General features: G+C 43.5%; 1 protein-coding gene across 1 annotated transcript in view; it reads right to left on the bottom strand.

Moving 5' to 3' along the window:
* Positions 1–11,812: 11,812 nt before the first annotated feature.
* The window catches only part of ERCC3 (ERCC excision repair 3, TFIIH core complex helicase subunit), a 30,064-nt gene continuing 15,867 nt past the window's right edge, over positions 11,813–26,009 (bottom strand). Inside the window, exons 11-15 of the mRNA XM_006047424.4 lie at positions 22,931–23,027; positions 21,700–21,817; positions 15,938–16,056; positions 13,843–13,995; positions 11,813–12,297 (exon numbers count right to left, since the gene is read on the bottom strand). Coding sequence (XP_006047486.2) covers positions 12,166–12,297; positions 13,843–13,995; positions 15,938–16,056; positions 21,700–21,817; positions 22,931–23,027 — 619 coding nt within the window. The 3' untranslated portion in view covers positions 11,813–12,165. The remainder of the gene's footprint in view (positions 12,298–13,842; positions 13,996–15,937; positions 16,057–21,699; positions 21,818–22,930; positions 23,028–26,009) is intronic.

The following is a 26,009-nucleotide window of genomic DNA, read 5'->3' as shown; positions in this document are numbered from 1 at the left end:
ACTAGGGTGGGTTGCCATGCCCTTCTCCAGGGGATCTTCCAGACCCAGGGATCAAAACCGGGTCAAATCCCACAGTGCAGGCAGATTCTTTACCATCTAAGCCACCAGGGAAAAATCTCATACTTCAGAAGGGAAGGACAAAATACTCCAGAGGACTCTGTTCTTAACAAGGCTTTCAAGAGATACAAATTTACCAGAGTCTGACTGATGTTTCCCCTGGTGGCAATTGTGAGAATTGATTGCTAGGTTCTGGAGATGGATCGTGATCATGGATGCCCATGGTTTGCAAAGCAGTAGATAAAGCCAAGACATGGAAACAATGTCCTTCAAGAGATGAATGGTTAAAGAAGTTGTGAATAATGTTTGAACACAGTAATAGAGCTATTGAATGCATGCCCTCAGGCTAAAAACACAAACCATCCCTAAACCAACACTGAATTCTTATTAGTAGGCTGATTTTTCAGAGGCAAAAGTTAACACTGAAACTATTTTGTGTACATTCTAGGACTGAGTAAATTTTAAAAAATTGTGTAATGGGAGCCAGTTATCACAATGTCAGAGAAAGAAGTTGTAAATATGAAAGGAAGGATTAAAATAAGGCCTGTGCCTTGAATTGGAATTATAGTTATCACTGTGAACTCGTGGGGAGATAGATGATAGATGATGATAGCTGGCAGATTAGATAGAAGAAAGAGAAGGGAGGGAGGGAGGGAGGGAAGAGGGAGGAAGAGAAATATCAGATGAATATTAAAATGGATATAGCTGGATGAAGGTGTGTACAAGCACGCATATGTTACTTCTGCTGCTGCTAAGTTGCTTCAGTCGTGTCCGACTCTGTGCGACCCCATAGACGGCAGCCCAACAGGCTCCCCTGTCCCTGGGATTCTCCAGGCAAGAACACTGGAGTGGGTACGTCTAGCACAGATCAAGTTCTTGATACTGTCTCTTCCAGGTTTCCTGGGTGATTCTAATTGGTACATTTCTCTGTTCCTGTGCCTACAGTGCTCTTCTTGTAAACTATCATTAATATTTTTTATTTTTAAGTGTAAGTATGGTTGATTTACAATGCTGTCAGTTTCTGGCATTCAGAAAAGTGATTCATTCATATTCATGTGCATATACATATTTTTTCAAATTCTTTACCATTGTAGGATATTATAAGATACTGAATACAGTTCTCCATGCTACACAATAGAACTTTGTCATTCATCTGTTTTATATAAAGTAGCGTGGATCTGTTAATCCTAAGCACCTACTTTCTCCCTTCTTCTCCTTTCCCCTTTGGTAACCACAAATTCGTTTTCTATGTCTGAGAGTCTGTTTCTGTTTTGTAAGTAATTCATTTACATCATTTTTTAAGATTCCACAAATAAGTGATATCATATATGTTTATCCTTCTCTGAATTACTTCACTTAGTGTGATAATGTCTTCGGTCCATCCACATTGCTGCGAATGGCATTATTTCGCTATTGATGTCTGATTAGTATTCCACTGATACATATCTGTACACACCACATCTTTATCCATTCATCTGTTGAGACATTTAGGTTGCTCCCATGTGTTGGCTGTTGTAAACAGTGCTACTATGAACATTGGGGTGCATGTATCTTTTTGAATTAGAGTTCTCTTCAGATATATGCCCAGGACTAGGATTGCTGGGTCATATGATAGCTCTGTTTCTAGTTTGTTTTTTTTAAGGAACCTCCATACTGATGGTAAAGAATTCACATGCAGTGTAGCAGACCTGGCTTCAATCCCTGGGTTGGGAAGATCCTCTGGAGAAGGAAATGGCTCCCCACTCCAGTATTCTTGCCTGGAGAATCCCATGGACAGAGGAGCCTGGTGGGTTTAGTCCATGGGGTCGCAAAGAGTCAGAAACAACTGAGCAACTTGGCTCGAGCACGATACTGTTTTCCATACTGGCTGCACCAAGGCGCACTCCCAGCAAAGTGTAGGAGAGTTCCTTCTCTCCAAACCCTCTCCAGCATTTATCATTAGTAGACTTTTTGATGATGGCCATTCTGACAGGTATAAGGTAATACTTCACTGTAGTTCTGATTTGCCTTTCTCTAATAATTCGCAATGTTGAGTATCTTTTCATGTGTCTGTTGGCCATTTGAATTTCTTTGGAGAAATGTCTATTTAGGTCCTCAACCCATTATTTGGTTGGGCTTTTTTTTTTGTTTTTAATATTGAGCTGTTTATACTATTTCTTTGTCTTTGATGTTTATTTTATAATAAGTTTGTAAATTCTCTTGAAAAACCTGGTAAAGAATTTGATTTCAAGATTTATAGATCAATATAAGCAGAACTGATATCTTTTGGAAGATTAACCTGAAGCATTTCATATTTTCTATGGTATTATAAACAGTATATTTGCTTCAATTTCCAATTGTTGCTAGTTCATTAAAATGTAATTGACTTTCATATGTTAAAATACCCTGCAACGATGCTAAACGCACTCATTAGTCCTATAGGAACTTTTTCTGTAGTTTCTATGAGACTTTTACATAGATAATCAAGTCACCTGCAAATAAAGATAATTCTGTTCCTTCCTTTCCAACCTGTATGATTTGTTTCCCTTACCTTTCTGTACTGGCTAGAGTTTCCAATACAAAGTCAAATGAAAAGCGAGAATGGACATACTTGACTTGTCCCTGACCTTAGCAGGAAAGCATTGCCTTTCAGCATTAAGTATGCATTTGTATGTGTGTGCTGAGGTTTTACGTCATGTCTGACTGACTCTTTGTGACTCCACAGGGTGTAGCCCACCAGGCTCTTCTGTCCATGGGATTTTCCAGGTAAGAATACTGGAGTGGGTTGCACTTCCTTCTCCAGGGGATTTTCCTGACCCAGGGATTGAACCCACGCCTCCACTGGCAGGCGGATTCTTTACCTCTAGAGCCACCTGGGAAGCCAAGTATGCTGTTGAAAGGCGAAAGTGTACTCAGTCATGTCCAGCTTTTTTTCACCCCATGGACTGTGGCCTGCTGGATTCCTCTGGCCATGGAATTCTCCAGACAGGAACACTGGAATGGGTTGCCATTCCCTTCTTCAGGGGATCTTCCAGACTCGGATCAAACCAGGGTCTCCCACATTGCAGGCAGATTCTTTACTATCTGAGCCACTTTAATGGAACCCAAGTATGCCGTTAGCTGTAGGATTTTTTTGTAGATGTCCTGTATCAGTTTGAGAAACTTTTCATCTATTCCTCCTTTCCTGAGAAGTTTTCTCATGAAAGGAGGTTAGATTTTATCAAATGCTTTCTTTGTATCTATTGAAATAATCAGGTGGTTTTTCAGTATGGGGAATGACATTGACTGATACTCAGATGTTAAACAAACTGCAATCTTGGGATAAAATCCACTTAGTCATGATGTATTGTCCTTATTATAGACTTTCAGCTTTGATTTGCTAAAATTTTGTTAGGAAATTTTGCATCTATGTTTATGAGGGATATTAGTCTGTCATTTTCTTTTCCTGAACTGTCCTTGCTTTCCTTATCAGAGTAACACTCTCTTCATAGAATGATTTTTAGAGGGGAGGAATATGTATGGTTGTTCATAATATTCACTTGCTATCCTTTCAATATCTGTAGGATTTATAGTACTGTCATCGCTCTCGTTCCTGATATTGGTAATTTGTGTCTTTTTTTCTCATCAGTCTGGTTAAAAGTTTATCAATTTCATTTATTTTTTCACAGAATCAGTTTTCCATTTTTGTCAGTTTTCTATATTGTTTTGTCTCTATCTCATTTATCTCCTTTTGCTTGTTTTCCATTTTATTTTCTCTTCTTTTTCTAGTTTCTTAAATTAGAAGCTGCTGCTGCTACGTCGCTTCAGTCATGTCCGACTCTGTGCGACCCCATCAATGGCAGCCCACCAGGCTCCCCCATCCCTGGGATTCTCCAGGCAAGAACACTGGAGTGGATTGCCATTTGAGGTCATTAATTTCAAATTTTTCTTCTTTAATAATACAGCTTTATGCTATATATTTCCCTCTAAGTAGTACTGCCTGGCAGGTTGGGGTTCATGGGGTCACAAAGAGTCAAGACACTACTGAAGCAACTGAGCACACACACACACACACACACCGCTGCTGTATCCCCCAAATTTGGATATCTTGGGTTTTGTTCTGTGTTCTTTTATGTGATTGTCAGTCAGGTGTGGCCACAAAGGGCAACATGGGGGAGGCTCAGGAAGACAAGTTTATTAAGCTCCCAAGTCCCAGCATTGGATGCAGAGCATACCATGCCATGCAGGCTACATGGGAAGGTCTCAGAGTGGTCAGCAGGCAGAAAGTGGGAATGAGGGGAAAGCCGAGGCTAGAATCTTTATTGGAGTTTCTGTGGGACAGGCAAGGCAGGGCAAAATGAACAGTTTAGAATTGGCTAGTTTGAATAATTTCATCAGGTTCTACAAATGTCAGCGTGGTCCCCAATTGCCTGGTACCTGGCCCTGGGATGACTAAGACAGAGGAACATTGCTCCGAAGGTGTATGGATCAGATAAAGGAGGTATGTTTCTGGACTGGTTAGTTTGTAGGTCAAAGACATTCTCCTGGCTGAGCCCTTTGCTATCACAAGAACTAGCTAGTCTCACCATTCACAACAGCCAAGACAAGGAAGCAACCTAAATGTCCATCAACAGATGAATGGATAAAGAAGATGCGGTTTCACACACACACTGCAATACTGCTCCGCCACAAAAAAAGAATGAAATAATGCCACATGGGTAAACATAGAGATTATCATATGAAGGGGAGTCAGAAAGAGAAAGACAGATATTATACGATATCACTTTTATGTAGAATCTACAGTATGATACAAATGAACTGACTTACAAGACAGAAACAGACTCACAGACATATAGACTGTGGTTACCAAGTGGGAGGGCAGTGGGAGAGGGATGGACTGGGAGCTTGAGGTTAGCAGATGAGAACTAGTATAAATAGAATGGGTAAACTCAAGGTCCTATTATACAGCACAGGGAAATATATTTAATTATTCAATATACTATGTTGTTCAGTCATTAAGTTGTGTCCGACTCTTTGCAACCCCTTGGACTACAGCACACCAGGCTTCTCTGTCCCTCGCCATCTCCCAGAATTGGTTCAAACTCAGGTCCATTAAGTTGATGATGCCATCCAACCATCTCATCCTCTGTCGTCCCCTTCTCCTCCTGCCCTCAGTCTTTCCCAGCATCAGGGTCTTTTCCAATGAGTCAGCTCTTCCCATCAGCTGGCCAGAGTATTGGAGCTTCAGCATCAGTCTTTCCAATGAACACCCAGGACTGATCTCCTTTAGGATTGACTGGTTTGATCTCCTTGCTGTCCAAGGGATTCTCGAGAGTCTTTTCCAACACAATTTAAAAGCGTCAATTCTTTGGCACTCAACTTTCTTTATGGTCCAACTCTCACATCCGTACACTACTGGAAAAACCGTAACTTTGACTTATATAGACCTTTGTCGGCAAACTGATGTCTCTTCTTTTTAATACACTGTCTAGGTCTGTCATAGCTTTCCTTCCAAGGAGAAATGTCTTTTAATTTCATGGCTGCAGTTACTGTCTGCAGTGATTTTGGAGCCCAAGAAAATAAAATCTGTCACTGTTTCCACTTTATCTCCATCTATTTGCCATGAAGTGATGGGACTGGATGCCATGATCTTAGTTTTTTGCACATTTTCAGCCGTCTTTCTCACTTTCCTCTTTCACCCACATGCACACACACACACACACACACATATAACTGAATCACTTTGCTGTATACCAGAAACTAACACAGCATTGTAAATCAACTATCATTAAAAAAAAAAAAAAAAGAAAAAAAGGAACTGGCTAGCCTCAGCAAGGGCTGTCTCTCCCCACCCAGAACAGTTTTTAAGGTGTCAGAACATAATGTACAGAAAACTAAAAGCAAAGAGTTTTCATTTTCACTCAATTCAAAATACTAATTTCCCTTTGATCATTTTTATTTTAGAATGATATTAGTTTTCATATATTTGGGGGTTTCCCACAGATCTTTCTTTTCTTGATTTTTAATTTACTTCCACGCTGGTCATAGAATATGGCTTGTATGACTTGAATCCTTTTAAATTTATTGGGACTTATTTACAGCCCAGAATTGAATCTTAGTAAATGATCTATACTACCTTGAATGTATATTCTGCAGCTACTCGGTGGTATTCCATAAATGCCAATCAGGTAAACTTGGTTGATAGTGTTGAAGTCTTCCAAATCATTACTGATTTTTGGTCTATTTAGTCTATCAATTATTAAGAAAAAGATACTAAAATCTCTGAAATGTGAATTCTTCTCTTTTTGCAGAGGTATCGGTTTTTTGATTCTTGTCTTTTTAAGCTATTGTTAATGACATAAATATTTAGGATTATTAGTTCCGCTTAATCGACCTCTTTATAAAATGACCCAGGTAATATTTTTTGCTCTGCAATCTACTTTGCCCAATATCAATATAACTCCTCCAGGTTTCTTTTGCTTCATGTTAGCATAGTATATATTTTTTCCATTCTTTAAACCCACTTGCATCCTAATATTAAATCTTATAGGCAGCATAATTTTGTTCTTCTTTTAAAAATCTGACAATCTTTGACTCTTAATTGAGGGTGTTTAGATCTTTTCCTATTTATTCTTAATCCTATCTGCTCCTGCTTCTTTCTTCCTCTTTTTCTGACTTTTTTTAGAATTGAGTATTTTTCATGACTTCATTTTATCTCCTATATTGTTTTTTTAGCCATTCTGTTATTTCAGTGGTCACATCACATCACAAGCTATTTTCAAGTGATATACCACTTCATATATAACACAAGAAACTCACAACAGTACAACAGTAGAAACAGCCATTTCTACTCTCTTGGCTTTTGTGTTACTGTTGTTATACTTTCTACTTTTACATGCTATAAACCCCACAATACATTTTCTTTAAAGTTATCTTTTTTCGTTGTGGTAGAATATAGAAACATGAAATGTACCATTTTAACTTTAAAGTGCACAATTGAGTGGCATCAAGTACATTCACACTGTTGTGCAACTGTGACCACTGTCCAGCTCCAGAAGTTAGCGACCAGTTCTCCTTTTTAAAAAATTGATGTGTACAATAGAAAATCTTTTATATTTATCAATGTAGTTTGTAGCGGTCTTCAATCCTCTGTGTAGATACAAATCTATAACTAGTATTATACTCCTTTCCTCAAAGCATTCCTACACGTGAAGAATTTCACTTTTATTTTTGAAAGATCTTTTCACTGGGTACAGAATTCTAAGTTGTTTATCTTTTCCTTCAATACTTAAAGATATATTTCCATAGTCTTTTTGATCACATGGTTTTTTTGGTTTTGGCCATACCATGTGGCATGTGGGATCTTAGTTCACACCAGGAATCAAACCCATGCCCTCTGCACTTGGAAATGTGGAGTCTTATCTACTGGACTGCCAGGGAAGTCCCAATTGCATGTTTGTTTTATTTTTTAACTTTACAATATTGTATTGGTTTTGCCTTATATCAACATGAATCTGCGACAGGTATACACGTGTTCCCCATCCTGAACCCTCCTCCCTCCTCCCTCCCGTACCATCCCTCTGGGTCGTCCCAGTGCACCAGGCCCAAGCATCCAGTATCGTGCATCGAACCTGGACTGGCAACTCATTTCATATATGATATTATACATGTTTCAATGCCATTCACCCAAATCATCCCACCCTCTCCCTCTCCAGAAATCTCATCAAACAACTGGGAGTTTCTGACAGGTTTCTTTTACTGATTTTAAATTTAATTCCACTGTTGCCACAGAACACCGTCTGCCATCTTTTTTTTTTTTTTTCGTCTGCCATCTCTATCTGTGTTTCCCTGCACAAAAAAGCATACTCTCTGGCTCCTTTTTAAAATACTTCTGCACTCATTTTTATTCTCTCCTTTTGTGTTTTACTAAGCAGCAAGAGGAAAACAAGTGGCTCCTTGCAACTTTACTTGCAAATCTTGCACAAAGTTCATTAGACACATGCTGCTTTCCACACAACTGCAGATGGCAGAGCCGCTAAATTTCTGGCCCGTGTGTAACAGAGATCCTCCTTCTTCCAGTTCCCCGTAGTGGCTTCTCTGCTTCTTTTTAAGCACTCACTGGCAGTGTTTTCAAAGTCTGGATGTCCACTGATAATCTGTGGATGGCGATTTGGGCATTCTCTAACACGGTCCTTGAAATCATTCCAGCTGCTGCCCACTTCTTCGTTTCAAAGCCACTCCCACATTTTTGAGTATTTATTACAATAGCATCCTACTCTTGGTACAAAAATCTGTATTATTTATCCACTGCTTTGTAACCGTGGGCGACCATGACCACTATCCATCTCCAGAGCTTAGCAGTCAATTCTTTTTTTTTTTTTTTTTAAAGAGAGATGTAGATAGTAAGAAAATTGTAATTTTGTGGCTTTGTGTATCAGAAATGCAGGTGCTTGGCAGGGTCCTCTGGGTTAGGGTCCTCGCAGGACAGAACTGCATGGTAGGTTAGAGCTGTGATCATCTCAGGCTCAGCAAAGGAGGGTCTGCTTACAACCTCACTTCTGTGAGTGTTGGCAGGATCCAGTGCACTGAGGGCCATTGAACTGAGGCTCCCTCCACTCTTTGCCATGTGGGCCTCTCCACTGGGCAACTTACCGTGTCAGAGCAAGCAAATGAGAAATGTCAGAGAATATGGACTTTTGTCATATTTCGTCAAATGTCAGAGAATAAAGACTTTTCATTATGAGTTGTATTTTTTCCCTGGCTCTTTGCTTGACTGGTAATTTCTGACTGGATGTCAGACAATGTACATAGGTGTCAGTTGCTCAGTCGTGTCCAACTCTTTGTGATCCCATGGACTGTAGCCTGCCAGGCTACTCCATCCATGGGATTTCCTGGGCAAGAATACTGGAGTAGGTTGCCATTTCCTTCTCCAGGGGATCTTCCCAATCCACGTATCAAACCCAGGTCTCCTACTCCGCAGGCAAACTCTACTGTCTGAGCCAAAGTTTTACCTTATTGGTTGCTAGATATTTTCATACTATAATAGGTAGCTTTGTTCTAGAATGTGGTAAGTTACTTGGAAATAGTTGGATTCTTTTGGATTGTGTTTTCAAAACGTTATTAGAACTCATGCAGCATTAGTTTGGGTCTAACTTTAACAATATTGAAGCAAAACCTTGTTGAATACTCTGCCTGATGCCCTGTGAGATGAGGAATGTCATCCAGGCTGGTGGGAACAAGAGTAGCGCAGCCCGTGGATATGCTCCCCCTCGTCCTTCCAGGTGTCTCCTTCCCCAGCCTTGAGTAGCTTCTTCTTGTGCATGTGCTTCCTGGTGCTCAGTGGGAGACCCGAGGGCCCCCAAGCATATTCAGTACTTCTTTGTGCAGCTCTCCTATTTGGTACTTTGTCCTGTAAATTCCACCTGTGGTGGGGTGTAAGGGCTGGTTCAGGGAAAAGGCAGCAGGAAGGGATAACAGGGTAAATGGTGGCCAGTGACTCATTCATTTACAACTTCCCGCAAGGTGTAAGCAGGCAGAGTTACTGTTCTATTTTTTAAGTTCATAAACTTTGAAAAGAGTCCAATTCATCACTGCCTAACTGTATATCAGGTATCGGGGTACAGATGAAACTCAAATAGGGTACCAATGTAAGAACCAAAAAGGAAGAAGGAAGAAGAGAGCACAGAGGACACAGCGGCAGGGAGATAGGGGTGGGAGCGGGAGTCAGGCTTCCTGGGGACACCACCTCAACTCACGTTCAGAGGATCAACAAGAATTTGCTACACGGTGCGAACTAATCCAGACTTGGCAAGGGCAGATTTTACTTGAAAAGATGACAGCAGAGTGGAAAACAACTATTTCAACAGGGAGAACACACTGACCGTAAGATCGGCAAGCATCTCAAGAGGCACACGAAAGAAGTTTTCTTTTACAGGAGGGAGGAAACAAGGAGAGCAGGGACTTCCCTGGCAGTCCATCGGTTACACATCTGCCATATCTGCCTTCCGATGCAGGGGAACTAGGCTCTCACATGCCTCAGGGTGAATGAGCCTATGAGCACCTACTAGAGAAGCCCCCAGGCACCGTTAACTTGAGAAAAGCCTGTGCTCAGCAACAGAGACCCAGTGCCGCCAAAAAGAAGAGGAAGCGGGGTGAACAGCAGTGGGATGGTCAGGTGGCAGATCAGACACCGTTTTCCCAAGTCCAGCCTGTTCTCAGGAGGGGCCGTAGGCTGAGGCTGGGCCAAAATTTAGGGGCCTGTGGGAAGGACGGAATCTTAACCGAGATTTGGTTAAGAAGCATTTTGTTCCAATTGATCAGTGGGAACAAGTAATTCAGCTAGTCACATGAGGCAGAGAATGGGAGGTCTGTGTTTGGCCTTGTCACTGGTAAACGAGGAGAGTACCCTTGAGTCTTAAGACTCAAGACTTAAGGGGAAAAGTGGTTCTTTGTAGCAAGCTGTTGTCCAGAACACAGGGTGTTTCTTTAACATGTTGTCTCTGTCTTCCAGGATCACAGAGCTTGGGTACAACTTGACATCACCCGTGGATACGTTAAAGAACACGAAAACAGTAAGCAACAAGGACAGAAACGAAAATGCAAGTGTTCACTGTTGCTTGAGCATCTCAAGCATACAGGTGGGACAGGATACGAGAATCTGGAAACAATGCTGATTAAAGTCCAGCCTGAGACAGCTGGGAGCCACCCGCTGCGGTGAGTGACGGCCTGGTCTGCGGCCTCCGAACAGCCGAGCTCGTGCAGAGGTCTGGCTCACAGGGCCTGAAGGTCTGGCTGCCTGGGGCCATCTCCAGGGTTTGAAGGACAAAGCAGCTGGCTCTGTGGGTCAGCACCAACTGCCGGCCAGACTGTAACAGTGTGTTTGTCCCGAAAGGTCAGCTCAGAGAAGAGGAATTCAGGGAAAGCGGCTTTTGCCTAAAAGCACTCTTGACAAAATGAATGTGGTCTTCTCCCCAGGAGGGCACTGACAGATGGAAACGCTGCTGCCCAGCGCAAGGGGCAGGCAGGACTCTTGAGAAGCCTTAGTCAGACAGAATGAGCCTCCTCAAGATGCTGGAACACTCTCTTCAGGACCTTGTGCATGCCTGTCTGTCTTCTACAGTATGAAAGAACACCTTTTCTTTCATACTAGGAATAAGAGGAAAAAAGCCCAGAGACATTTTTCAGAATAAAGGAACCAGCCACTATAGATCTAAGGGTCATGCTGATGTATGGCAAAAACCATCACAATATTTTAAAGTAATTATCTAATTATCCTCCAATTAAAATTAATTAATTAAAAAAAAGATCCAAGAGTACTAGAAGAGGAATGTTCTAGTTCTAGGAATGCTGTTAGAAGAGGAATCCAGCCTTCCAGCAACATCAACAATGTATCCTGAGGGAGAAATAAGAGATCATTCTCTCAGAGAAGATCAACCACCAGGACCTGTGTGCACTGTGGATCCCAAAGGGGGTGATGGCCTTCAGGTGACCTAGAGGGCCTCCAGCTGTGGGTACCTCCCAGGGAACACACGTGAGCTGACCAGGGGCCAGGCAGCACTGCAAAGCTGCTCAAGCTCCTCGCTCGCTCTGGACCACCGTCGCCAGGCTCATAGGGCCTCCCCGGCCACACAGCACACTAACTGGCAAGGCTTCTCGTCTCTCCGGTGCTCCCTGCAAATGGGAACTTACTTCCCATCTTACTCCTCTGGGCCTGCCACCATCTGAGGCCCTGCTGGAGGTTTGTCATCTGGACATAACTGATGGCAAGGCTCATAAGAACATCTATAATGAACAGTGGTTAAACGTCCCATTTCTGTTTATTCAGGAGAACATTAAGATAAATACATCTAAATATTACAAATTTTTTATATACAAGAATGAACACTCCCCCAAAATTCTGAAAAGTGGTCTGAAAAATAACACCAAAAATATAGTCTCCCCACTCCCACTTTTAAACCCTGGATGACCCAGGAAGATAGAATCAAGCTCTTGATGCATTTTCTTCAACACAGTTAACAGATACTTGAATCTAGACTGGTTTGGCCAATGCTATTGGAAAGAACATGGATGTAGAAAGAAAATGCTACATTTAAAACCCTTTTCCAGCGTTGGTGCTGGGCATCCAGCCTTCAGCCGCATGCCCCTGTGGCGTCACTTCCTGAAGCGCTTGAAAAGCGGGTGCACGTGCTTAGTGGAAGTCTTACTCCGCGATGAGTGGTACTCCATGTACACCGTGTCGTCAGCCCCGGACATGGAGCTCATCGTGCCAAAGCGCCGGGACACCTGCAGGGGGGCCGGCCCGCCGTTAGTTTCCATGGTGAAACACCCTCCCTTCTACATTTATAATCACAGTAAGTTTTATAAATTTATAAGTTTCAAAGATTTTATTACTTTTAAAATAACATTTACTGACTACTTAGCATGACTCAAGTATTATTCTAAGCAGCTTATACTTATTTATTACATGTCGTAACTTACTGAATCCTCATGATCATTCTAATGCCCATTTTACGGAAGAGGAAACAAACACGGAGAAATGAAGTAACTCGTCCAAGAGCACACAGCTTTTTAAGAGATGGGACGTGAAGCCAGGCTTAGATTCCCTGTACCTAACCGTAATACCACACTGCCTCTCTTCATGGCAATTTCTAAACAGAATTTTAACAGTGAGGGCAGGAGTCCTTCAAATCTCCTGAGACCCTACCATAAGGCTTGAATCAAGTGGAAACTCAGAAAGCCCCAGGCCTGATTCTTGGTTCTGTGTCTCACTGAATGGCCTTGGGCAAATACTGAATGTCTGTAACTCAATGAACTCACGTGTAAAATGGGGATAACCCCATCTGCTTGACATATGTGGTGTGAACGGAAATCACACAGGTCAAGGGTCAGACCCAGTGCTTGGCACACAACTCGCACCAGATTACAAGCAAAGGACGAAGACGGGCACTGAAGCCACGCCTTCCGCAGCCTGACCTTAGGCGACCCATGTGAAGCGGAATTGACTTGACACCACCTTCGGACAAAAACCGGAGGCTTCCCTGGGCACGCATGGAGGGTGCCTGGAGAAGATCCAGCCCCCAGCCGCCGGCGCTGGGGCAGGAAGGTCTCAGGGCACACAGCACCTCTCCCGGTGACAGCTTCCTTCTTCCCTTGTTCTACTATCACTCACCTTGCAGCTCTACCGCCAACTTAGTTTCAAAAGCACCTGATCAAACAGTACTTCTCTCCTTGGAAGGGCCAGATATGAATTCCTCACCATGATACTCTCATTAGTTATACCATACTATATTTGCCTGGCACAACAACAGGCATTCGGTGAGTATGTGCAGAAAAACTGAAAAGTTGAATACTTGCAGAGAACTCTAAATTTTTCAAAATATGTATTGAAACTACAACATGAGTTCTTTCTCAGTCCTGTCTTACAGGCCGGAAGGCTGTGTTATCACTGAGGAGGAAGCTGGGGTGAGGTGACTCGCCCAAGGCCAAGAGGGGCAGCCCCAGGTCCGTCACACTCCTTCCCACAACCACCCTAGCGGAAGCCTGGCCTCCAACATCCAAATACTAACAAACACTTATGCCTGACCATTACGTGAGCGCCGCAGAAGACAACTACACCCACCATGGGCTCAGACACGTAAAATAAGACAGACACACAGAAAGGCTAACAGGGATAATTTCTATTATTTCCTTCTCTACAATTTCCCATGTATTCCAAGTTCTTAAAACACCACAGAGGCACATACACACACAGAACTGTAAAGCTGTATGTGTGTCTTAGACTCTGTCCTTCAGGAGAATGGACATCTGGAGCCTCACCTACTCACTCACCTGGCCAGATTTGGAGCCAAATTCGCCTGCCACCACCTCCTCCTCAGCATCCAGGTCAGTGGCCGCCAGGACCTTCTGTAGGAGCTGCTGTTGCTCCTCTTTTGTTGAAAATGCCAAGTCTTCCTCTTCCATGCCAGCAAGCTTGGTGATCACCTGTAGAGCAGAACCCTCTTGTTTTCTCCCCCTTGGCCTGATCCCACCTTCTCCTGGGTTCATCTGGTCTGGTCGCCTCCCCATCTGGTCTGGTCGCCTCCCCACTCAGGCCCAGCAGAGAAGCTGCCTAATAACAGAGAGCTCCTCTCTGGCACTGCAGAGCCCAGCCTTGGGAGCCACCTCAACAAGGAGCTCAGCCAAGGACTGCAAGGCAGGAAAGGTTCAGCAAATTCTAGGGAAATCTGCTCCCAACACAGAGCACCTAAATGACCACTTACAGAAGACCTCCAGGGATCTTGGCAACCTCCAAGCAACCATTCTAGTAGCTTTCCCATCTTGCACCAGGTAAAGGGAGGGAGCAATAACTGAAGGGCACAGACTGTTGCCCTTCAAGAAGGTGTCCAACCTCTAGGCCTGGCACCCAGGGCTTCCAGCAGAAGGGGCATGTACAAATGATTGGATATTTTTTCTAAAAGAGAAAGACAGCAGCAGAGTGGAGATCTGGTTTTCACTTCCTTGAGGGTAACTCACTACAAGGCCTACCTATCCCTGCAGAAAGCGAGGATTGATTACGTGAAGGGAGCTTCTTTTCTGCTCCTCCCTAATTTTCATATAATTTTAAAAGAAAATTCCTAGAAGGAAGGACCTGGCTGAGCCCTTCAGGTGGCCACAGATCTGGAGAACAGATATGGGACACTTCTGCCCTGGCCTTCTCCCCAGGGTCATGATTCTGGGAACCCTAGCCCGGCTGCTCTCGGCAGGCAGACTTGAAGATGAGGCTCGCAAAGGCAGCTCCAGCCAACACAGACCACCACGAGCTCAGCACTTTGTCAAGCTCACCTGTCAAGAACCCAGAGCCCTTCCTGATTCAGTGCTTGTCTCACTCTTATGACTCTCCTGGGAATCAGAAAGTACGAGTGCTGTTCTCACCACAAATGTTATACAGACGGATAAAAAGGTTGCAGTGAAAATCCTTCGAAAAACTGTGCCAAGTGTCCTGAACTAGAATTCAGCATGAGAAGTCTGAAAAGTGTCACTGCCTCTGACTGAAAGAGGAGGGTTGGACAACCCTGTCCTCTTGTCTAAGGTGATAAAGGGAACTCTGTTAGTTCCCCGATTAGTTCTACCCTAAACCAATTTAAAAAAGATACAATTTAAAGTAGCTGGAGAGGCAGCCTACAGGCTTCCATAAATCAGGAAGCTGGGAACCTGTATGTTCTAAGATGTCCTTTCAGTCCCCTGCTTGCAGTACCCTCCACAAAAAAAAAAAAACAAAAAAAACAACAAAAAAACCCAAAACCCTTTGGGATACTAAATCCTGGCATAAATTTACTATCTGTGTCACGAGGAAAGCAAGCAAATGCTTTCACCAATGAAAGTCAGCCAAAGCTTCAGAGTTTCCCAAGTTATTAGAACACCAGATTTATAGTTCGTGGATGGCTCCTGATGTTTGAGGCTCACGGAAGCCGAGGCTCACCAGATGGCTAAGGACAGAGCTCTCCCAGCTACTGGAGGGGACCCCTGAGAAAGGAAACCCAAGGGGCTCACACTAACACAGTGGTGGCCCCAGTTCCTTGGCTTCTCAAGCCCTGCTAGGTTAGCACATTTTCCCCACCAACGTCTAATGGGATTTTTTTTTTTTTTTGCAAGATGACTATAAAAAGTTAACAAGCTGAGACTCCACATGTTGCTTGCTTCAGAGGCCCCGTTCTCTGAGAGGTTGGAGGCAGGAGAGGAGTCTACACAAGCTTTTTCCTTCAAAGCTCCCCACAGTTCATGCAAGGAGAACAGAAGTCTGAGGCGGGGCCCCCAGTCCCCTAACTTCTGTGCCTGCTGGAGACCTGTCCCACGCTGTGCTGACAGCGGCCTCCACTTGTCCTGGAGGGCTGGGTAGAAAAGAGCCTCGGTCCGACTCTGACCAGAGACCAAAATGGGTACATACCTTAAAGCTGTAACCTTGATCTACCAAGAACCTCTGCCGCTTGGTTGAGTAAGCCATTTCCTGTGTGTCCTGGGATACCAGCGAGTAAAAGAAGGCATTGTACTCCTCTGCAACCATCCCTGGGGGGAGGGCATGAAAAAGGATGACATGAGCCGTCAGAACGCCAGGAACTAAGGGTCCACGGCTCAAAAGGGTAGCTATGGCTGATTCTTGTTGATGTTTGACAGAAAACAACAAAATTCTATAAAGCAATTATCCTTCAATTAAAAAATAAAGTTAATAAAAAAAATAAAGTGGCAGAAAAAAAAAAAAAAAGTTAAGTCCTGCAGTGGGAGAGCATTGCAGTCAGAGGGGTCACTGCCCTGACTTTGCACAAGGACTTCAACAAAATTAAAAACGTTGGTGCTTCAAAGGACACCATAAAAAAAGTGAAAAAACAACTCACAGAATTGGGAAAAACATTTACAAAGCATACATCTGATAAAGGATTTGCCCCTAAGGCATAAAAAAACTATTACAACTCAATAATGAAAAGACAAACCAGTTATATACAGGAAAAAAGATCTGAACAGACATTTCCCCTAAGAGGATATACAAAGAAGGCTGATGCGTCCATGGGCACATGGAGAAAGCTCACTGGCACTAGTCATCAGGGACATGCAAGTCAGAACCATGACAAAATACTGCTGAGTACCACAGAATAGCGAGGATAAAAAGGGTGATTACAGCTGCCGTCAAGGCTGTGGAGAAGCTGAAATCCTCACACGCTGCTGCTGAGAACGTGAAATGGTGCAGCCACTTGGGAAAGAGCCTGGCAGTTTATTAAAATGTTAAACATACAGTTACTACATGACCAACAATTCCACGCCCAGATACACCCAGGAGAATTAAAAACTTATGTCCAGACAAAATTTGCACATGAATTTCATAACAGCACTATTCTAAGTGCCAAAAAGTAGAAATAATCCAAATGTCCATAAATGGATTTTAAAAGTTCATACAGTGGAATATTACTCAGCAGTAAATAAGAATGAGGTTCTAATAGGTGCTGCAATATGGATAACCCTTCTGAAAATATTATGCTAAAACTACTAAAAAAATAAAAAGCTCAGAGAAAAGACACAACAGAATGATCACAGAAACAAGGTAACCTAAAAATCTGGTCCTGCAGGAAAATCTGAATGTTTTTGCTTCACAGTTCAGTGTAAGTTAATTATTTGTGTACTGCTTCTGAATTCAACTGTCTGTCTTCCAAGAGCACAGAGATGCAAAGAAAAGGGCTAATTATCTTATAACAAATATTTTCTTTTGTCTTATTGAGATAAAATTGACATAGTGCTATATACATGTAATGATATGACTTACATATATGGTGAAATAAATGACTACCTCAGTAACTTTAGTTCACATCCATCATTTCACAGTAACACACATACCAAAAAAGGGAAAAAATGGCTTTTTCCTTGTGATGAGAACTTTGAGAATGTACTCTTGAATAACTTCAAGTATAACATACAGCAGTGGAAACTATAGCCGTCAGGTTGCACTTCATATCTCCAGTACGTATTTAGCTCAAAGTGTGTACCTTTTGAATACATTCATTCAAGTCCCCCACTCCCAAATCCCCATTCTCTGGTGATCACAAATCTGATATCTTTTTCTCTAAGTGTGTTTTTTTGTAGATTCCTCATATAAGGGAGATCATACAGTATTTGTCTTTCTGTCTGACTTATTCCAACTAGCATAACATTCTCAAGGCCCATCTATGTTGTCACAGATGGCAGGATTTCCTTCTTTTTTATGGCTGATTATCATATTGGGTTGTCCCAAAAGTTCGTTCCAGTTTTTCTGTAACATCTTATGGAAAAATCTGGACGAACTTTTTGTTCAACTCAATATATGGACACACACGTGCACGCACACCACATTTTCTTCATCCATTCATCTGCTGATGAACACTTACACCATGTCTTGGGTATTGAAAATACTGCTGACATTAACAGGGTGGCACAAATATCTCTTTGGCATAGTGACTTCATTTCTATCAGATATACATCCAGAAGTGTAATTGCTGGATTATACGCCAATTCTATTTTTAATTATTTAAGGGACATTCATACTGTTTTCCACAACGGCTGTACCAATTTACATTCCCAACAGCACACAATGGTTCCCATTCCTCTACATTCTTGACAATTAACAAATGTTAACTACTGACTTTTTGATAACATTCTAATAGGTGTGAAGCAATCTCATGGTGTTGATTTGCATTTCCCTAATAATTAGTGATGATAAGCACCTTTTCATGTACCTGTTGGCTATTTGTATATCTTCTTGGGAAAACTGTCTTTTCAGGTCTTTTGCCCAGCTTTTAATTGAATTATTTTATTTTTTTTTTTGCTGTTGAGTTGTATGAAGTCTTTATATGTATATTAACTCCTTATTAGATAAATGATTTGCACGTATTTTCTCCCATTCCATACATTGCTTTTTCATTATCTTTTAAACAATATTTATTTATTTAGCTGCACTGGGTCTTAGTTGAGACGTGCAGGCCGTCACTGTGGCACGCAGGACCTTCCCATCGTGGCCCGTGGGCTTAGTTGCCTACAGCACATAGGACCTTAGCCCCCTGTAGTAATAGTTTAGTCCCTAAGTCATGTCCTGCGACCCATGGACTGTAGCCTGCCAGGCTCCTCTGTCCACGGGATTCTCCAGGCAAGAACACTGGGCAGGGATCAAATTCACGGCCCCTGATTGGAAGGCAGAGTCTTAACCACTGGGACCACCAGGGAAGTCCCTGCCTTTTCATTTTGTTGCCTGTTTCTTTTGCTGTGAAGATGCTTTTTAGTTTCATGTAGTCAACTATTGACTTGGCAGTCAAAAAAAAACAGTGCCAAGATCCACGTCAAGGGAGCATTTTTTTCCTATGTTTTCCTTTAGGAGTTTCATAGTTTCCAGTCTTGCACTTAAGTCTTTAATTCATCTTGAGTGGATTTTTGCTAGTGGTGAAAGATAGAGGTGGAGTTGCATTCTTTATATGTGGATATTCAATTTTCCCAGCACTATTTATTAAAGAGACTGTCTTCTACTCCACTGGGTATTCTCAGCTCTCTTGCATGGGTTTATTTCTGGGCTTTGAGCGATTCTGTTCCACTAGTCTATAATCTGTTTTTATACCAGTAACATACTCTTTGGATAGCCAAAGCTTTATTAAATAACTTAAAATCAGAAGTGTGATGCCTCTTGTTTTGTTCTTTCTCAGAACTACTTTGGCTATTTAGGGTCTTCTGTGGTACCATATAAATTTTAGGAATACTATTTTTACTTCTTTAAAAATGCCAGTGAAGACTTAATAGGGATTGCACTCAATCTAAAGATGGCTTTGGGTAATACAGATTTAACAACATTAATTCTTCTAATCCATGAACAAAGGATACTTTCTATTTATTTGTATTTTCTTCCATTTCTTTCATCAGTGTCTTGTAGCTCTTTCACCTCCTTGGTTAAATTTACTTCTAAATATTTTATTGTTTTTGATGCTCTTGTAAATGGAATAATTTTGCTTTTTTCTTTTAGACAATTTGTCATTAGTGTATAGAAATGCTACTGATTTTTTAATGTTAACTTTGTATCCAGTAACTTTACTGAATTTGCTGAATATATCTAATAGTTTTTAGGTAAAGTTTTTAGGGTTTTCTACCTATAAAATCATGTCATATGCAAAGAGAGAAAATTTTACTTCTTCTTTTTCAATTCTGATGCCTTTTTCATACCTAACTGCTTTGGTTAGGACTTCCAGTATAATGAACAGATGACAGTGGGTGTCCTTGTCTTGCTTCTGATCTTAGAGGAAACCCTTTCAAACTTTTCACTGTTAAGTATGATGTCGGCTGTGGGCCTATCATACGCAGCCTCTATTATGCTGAGGTATTTTCCTCCTATGGGATTCCCAGCTGGCTGAGTAGTAAAGAATCCACCTGTCAATGCGGTTGACACAGGAGACATGGGTTTGATCCCTGGGTCAGGCAGATACCCTGGAGGAAGAAATGGCAACCCACTCCAGTATTCTTGCCTGGAAAATTCCACCAACAGAGGAGCCTAGTGGACTACAGTCCGGTGGGGTCCCAGGAGTCGGACATGACTGAGAGACTGAGCACGCACACCCGTTCCTCCTATACCTAATTTGTTAAGAGTTTTTATTACACACAGATGTTGAGTTTTTTCAAAAGCTTCTCCATCTACTGAAACGATCATATGAATTTTCTTCCTTAATTCTATCAGTGTGAGGTATCACACTTATTGATTTGTGTATCTTGGGTATGTTTGCATCCCAGGGACAAATCCCACTTGATCACGGCAAATGATCCTTTTAATGTGGGGCTGAATTTGGTTTGCTAGTATTTTTTTGAGGATTTTTACATCTGTATGCATAGGATATTTGGCCTGTCCTTTTCTTTTCTGTAGTGAACCTTTCTAGTTTTGATATCAGGGCAATACTAGCTTTGTATAATGAGTCAAACAGTACTCTAAAAAACAAAATCAAAGAGCTGTTCAAATTAGATTTGTGTGTGATGAAGAGTAACAAGTAAATAAAGAGTCATTTTCACATATATTAGTCAGATTTATCCAAGAGTCTACTACATTCTGGGGGGATCCCTGGTGGCTCAGCAGTAAAGAATCCACCTGCAATATAGGAGAATGGTTCGATCCTTGGGTCAGGAAGATCCCCTGGAGAAGGAAATGGCAATCCACTCCAGTATTCTTGCCTGGGAAATCCCACAGACAGAGGAGCCTGGAAGGCTACAGTACACGGGGTCACAAAAGAGTCAGACACAACTCAGTAACTCAACAACAACAACTACTGTATTCTGTAATGTAGTCTCATTCCTCCTAATAGCCCTGAAAGATAAGGATCGTCAGTCCTGCTTTGGATGAGAAACCAATTTGCTTTGCTGAGAGGGGCAAATCACTTATCCAAGGTCACACAGCTGGTCTGGGGCCCAAGCCCACGTTTGCTATTCCTACAGCTTGCCCTGTCTCCATTTTAATCACAATCAATTAGCTGCTTCCTAAATATACTCAAATGCTCATCAATCTTATCATTTTCAAAAACCCTAACAGTCCAAGCTGTTCCTGAGATGAGCGACTCCCTTGAGGACAGGGCCTGGGCCATTCCTGTAGGACCCACGTGGCCCTAGGAGGGTGCTGGAGGACGCTAGCAATACTGGTCTCTACTCTGCCCATGATGGGGGTCTAGGCCTCTTTACTACAATTAACAAGCAGAAACTCCATGCCCCTTGCTTCCTCGTTTGCTAAGCTTCTATCAGCTGCCACTCAGGGGACCATTCTTCACAAGTTATGAGTGAGGTAACCACCCTGTGGCTGCTCCTGCCAAGCTCTCCCCTTACTTTTAACCCGAGGTTTAGAGGGCACCTTCCAGCTCCTATACATCCACTGGGGGCCAAAGCGCTGCTTTCTCCCTCTACAACCACACCGTTCGGCACTGCTTCCCAGCTCCCTTTTCCATGAACATAAGCACTCAGCTCAGACTATGAGTTCCAGACAGCTGCCATGGAAAACATCAAGATACTCGCTCCCACCACCTAAGAAATAATAATGCCAAGGAGCCTGGGTCCTTGCTTTGGAACCCCCTCCACCCCGCCCCCTGTAGAGTCCACCTAACCCAGGAGCACAAGCCCGCCCTCATGATCACACAGGCACCGGACAGAAGTGGTGGAAAAGGGCCCCGGGGCAGGCACCTTTTTTCGCTCGGAGCACCCGCCCCAGCCTCTGGGCCTCCTGCCGCCGGGAGCCACCGTGAGAGGAGATCTGAATGAGAACATTCGCTTCCGGCAAATCAAATGACGTGTCACCCACCTGCAGAGATGAGACAGCTGTGAGCTTGGGGAGCTTTTTATATGTGAGACAAAAAGGAAAAAAAATTCAACTAGCCTCAAATTTAAATAAGCCCTGTAGATAATTTAGAAACAACAATCACTATCATCTCAGTCTATACCAGTGTCCCTCCGACGCAAGCAGGTCTCTAGGACCGAGTGTGCTTCCGGAGAGCTGTCTTACGGAAGCTGTCAGGACCCAGGTCCTAACCATCTGTCTCAGCAACAGTCCTAGTGCGAGCTGCTAAGGCCCAGAGACAAGAGGGCCCGATCAACACTCTGAGTGATGCTTTTCATTTTTTTGCAACAGAACTAGGTCTGCACAAAACCATCCACAATCTTAACTCGAGGCCACTGAGGCCAACAGCACAAGTTGGACACATGACCTGGTAGGGCCCACGGCCTGCAGCGGGCTGGATCCTGGCTCAGGGCAGCTGCCCCAGCTTGGCGGACGGGGGACGGCCCCACCATCAAGGTCTCCAGACACAGAAATCAAAGGCTGGTACTTAATGATCCATCTATGATCACTTTGTAGGTAAATCTCATCTCTTTGGGGCTTTGGGTCATTCTAATCTAAATGACTATTCTAAACTGTCAGGCTACCACTTCTAATTGCAAACTGAAACCGTCACCAAGCTGGGCCTACATGACCTTGTACAGTGTTTACATTCACCACTCACCCCCAAGGCACACAGGAGCCAGGACAAAGGCTGCCCATGGCCCGCAGTAATCTCCAACCCCACAAAGAGAACCTCATCCACATGCCTCCCTTTGTCAGAGTATTTAGTGAACTTCCTGCTTTATACGAAAAAAATACAACTTAAAATTCCTGTATCCCCAAAAGAGGCAGAAAAAGCTTAAGTCATACAAAAGGACTTGCTAGAGTGTATACTCCTTGAATTAGGAATATAGACTGTATACACTAAATTCTACATCTCCTTCTTCTACTACCCGCCAAACAACATTCCCGTGTCCCTAGACACTGGACACATGGGAATGAAAACTGACGTGTGATGTTCCTTCAACAAACCCCAGTGCACCGCCCAGAAGTCATCCAGCTGCCCCCAGGCCCCGGGCTGCTGCATGCCACACTGACCTTGGATATGAATATGGTGTTGATTTTGGGGTTATGCTTGAAATTCTGGAGAATCTGCATCCTTTCTCCCTGGGACGTAGGACCATAGATATAGGGTCTAGAGAAGAACAAAGCTATGTTAGGAAGACCACAGAAGCACTCCTCGACTATCCTGAAAGCATGTCAGAGGGAAAGGGAGCTCTTCAAGGTTTCTCTCTCCCAGGAAGACCTCTGTCATGGAAAAAGAGCAGGAAGAGACCCATAAAAAACACGCCCCCACTGCCGCCACCCCTTCCCCTCTGAGCCAAGGTGCAGGTCACCATTCTCTTCAAGATTCTCCCTTCACTCTTTTGTTTTTGGACTGTGCTCCTTCCTCCTTCAACGTCTCTCACTCTAAGCTTAGTGTCTATACAAGGAGAATCTCCTGGATTCCATGAAGCACAACGGGAAAAAAAGAAAACATTGCTATTTGCAAACAAAAGCCTGGAAGGAACCATTTCCAAGTGAAACAGGCATTCTCCAAGAAAGGAGAAAAGAACCCCTTCCAGACTTCTTCCCACTGACTCCCTGTAACGCTATGTTCAAAGCACTTCTCGCTAGTTTCCAGCTGCCAAAGGGCACAGCCCTTTCTAACCACCTCACTGGCCTCTGGCAGTGTCACTCCTCTAGTCTTCCTGTACTGACGTGGTTTTTGTAGCTTCCACAGGGTCGGTAACGATAGTGAGAGTGACGACGACAAGGACAACGAGGACAGCAGCCAAGTGCGCAGGGCCCCCCCACACCAAACAGAGGCGGGCTCCACGCTGTGGGGAAGACCCACACCTGCCAGCGGCCCTCAGATCTGTACACCTGAGGCTGGACCTGCCAGCGGCCCTCAGACCTGTACACCTGAGGCTGGGAGCCAGAGGATGCTGAACTCAAGTGGCTGTTCCCCCGTTCAGGCCCATCAGCTCCCTGGAAGGCCTAGGAAGCACTGCTTTTGCTATTTCACACACACTTCCCGACACTGTGCTCTAGGCTGATAACAGGTATACCGAGAGAGCAGCCCCCTGGCCTATGGGGAAGCTGGGCGAGGCCTGGGACAGCTGGATGCTTCCCCAATCCTGCGAGCCTGGCTTCCAGGGTGTTTGGAGCACCCTACAAATTTATTATTTTTTGGGTGTTCATGCTGTGAAAAAGGCTGGGAATCTGCACTCTTCAGAACAGCCTGTCTCTTGATATCTAGGTTTTTAGGTGATTCTTTTTCTCCGTGATCATCATCAGGAAAAACAACTCATACAGTGGCAAGTCCTCAGTTTCTGAGTCAAAGTGTCAGTTGCTCAGTTGTGTCCGGCTCTTTGCGAACCCATGGACTGTAGCCCGCCAGGCTCCTCTGTCCATGGGATTCTCCAGGCAAGAGTACTGGAGTGGGTTGCCATTTCCTTCTCCAGGGGATCTTCCCGACCCAGGAATCAAACCTGGGTCTCCTGCATTACAGGCATATTCTTTACTGTCTAAGCCACAGGGAAGGTTTCCTCATGTAGGAAATGAAACAGAAGGGTAACCATCCTCCAGAAAAAGGACCTAACATTTGTTGAACACCTACTAGATGTAAGAATCCTGAGGTAGGTAGTGGTAACTCTAAGAGATGGTAGAGCAAAAGGGTAGAACAGAGAAAGCAGAAGCCCAGGCCGGCAGGAAAGAAGAGCCAACATAAAACAAGCCAGTTTTCTATACAGAACTCAAAAGCATTCAAGATCTAATCACCAACTGCCTCAGAAGGTCGGTGTTAGGGGAGGATTACAGACAGGAAGACGGACAGAGTGTATGTATAAGGAACAATGTCGGATCCCAACTCCCGCCGCCAAGCATGCCTCTGCCCACCTGGCAGGAAACTGGAGATGTACTGTCTAGATTCTGAACACACTGAGGGAGACCCTTTGCCCTCAGGAAGAGCTGAGGGTAAAGCAAGAGTAAGAATGAAGAAAGACAGGGATTCCCCACTCCCTCCCCTGCCACAGGCTGGGATCTAGGAAACGCTAGGATTCCTCTCTGGAGAAACTTTCCAGCCCAAAAGAAAAGACCCTGAGACACTGGCATCTGGCAACTTCTTGACAAACTAGCCAGGCCCATGCCTGATCATGGAGAGGTCCACAGGCTGGCAAACCCACCAAGCTATACAGGAAGGCCAATCAGCTTTTCAGTGACTCACCCTTAAGTAAGAAAATAGAGCCAAAGATCACCGAAAATCAGAAGATGGGCTCGAAAGACAGAGCTGAAACAAAACACTTGAAGAAGAGAGAGATGGTGTAGGGAATAGAAGAAAGCTTCGAAAGCTTTAATAGCCACAGAGAAGACACCATACTTACTCAAAAAAACAAGAACCGTTGACAAGAAAGAACTCCTGGAAATTCACAAAAGCTTCAATAGAGTTGGTAGACAAAGGGATAAAAAATAAGAGAAAATGGGAGTTCCCTGGTGGTCCAGTGGTTAGGACTCAGTGTTTTCACTGCCACAGCCTGGGTTCAATCCCTGGTCAAGGAACTAAGATCCCGTAAGCTACATGGCACAACCAAAATAAAGGTGGGATGGGGCGGGGAGGAATTGGAGAAGGTGCCCAGATGGGATGGGGCGGGGAGGAATTGGAGAAGGTGCCCAGATGGGATGGGGCGGGGAGGAATTGGAGAAGGTGCCCAGAAGATCTAACACCTGGCCAGCAGGAGTTCAAAATGAGAGAAAAGGAACTTCCCTGGCAGTTCAGTGGTTAAGATGCCAATGTAGGGGGCATTAGTTGGGGAACTAAAATCCCACATGCCACACAGCATGGCCCTCTCACCCCTCAAAAAAAAAAAAGAGAGACGAGAAAACAGAGATGAGTAACAAAGAAAAAACAGAAAGAACTTCTCTGAATTGAAGGACATGAGTTTTCAGATTGAAAAGTGTCTACTGCATGTATTGTAATGAAAGAAAAAAGGTCACACTAGTCACACGGTTTTGAAACTTCCGAAAATGAAAAAAAGATTCTAAAACCCTCTTGAGAGAAGGAAAACCTATGACCACCACAATAGATCATATACAGAGAGGAGTCAGAAGGGCATCAAGCAGGCTTGCAAACAGCTGC

Source organism: Bubalus bubalis, chromosome 2, assembly GCF_019923935.1.
Source record: "Bubalus bubalis isolate 160015118507 breed Murrah chromosome 2, NDDB_SH_1, whole genome shotgun sequence".
NCBI lineage: Eukaryota > Metazoa > Chordata > Mammalia > Artiodactyla > Bovidae > Bubalus > Bubalus bubalis.
The sequence above is the reverse complement of the archived record's forward strand: the minus strand, read 5'-3'. Positions and strand labels throughout refer to the sequence as shown.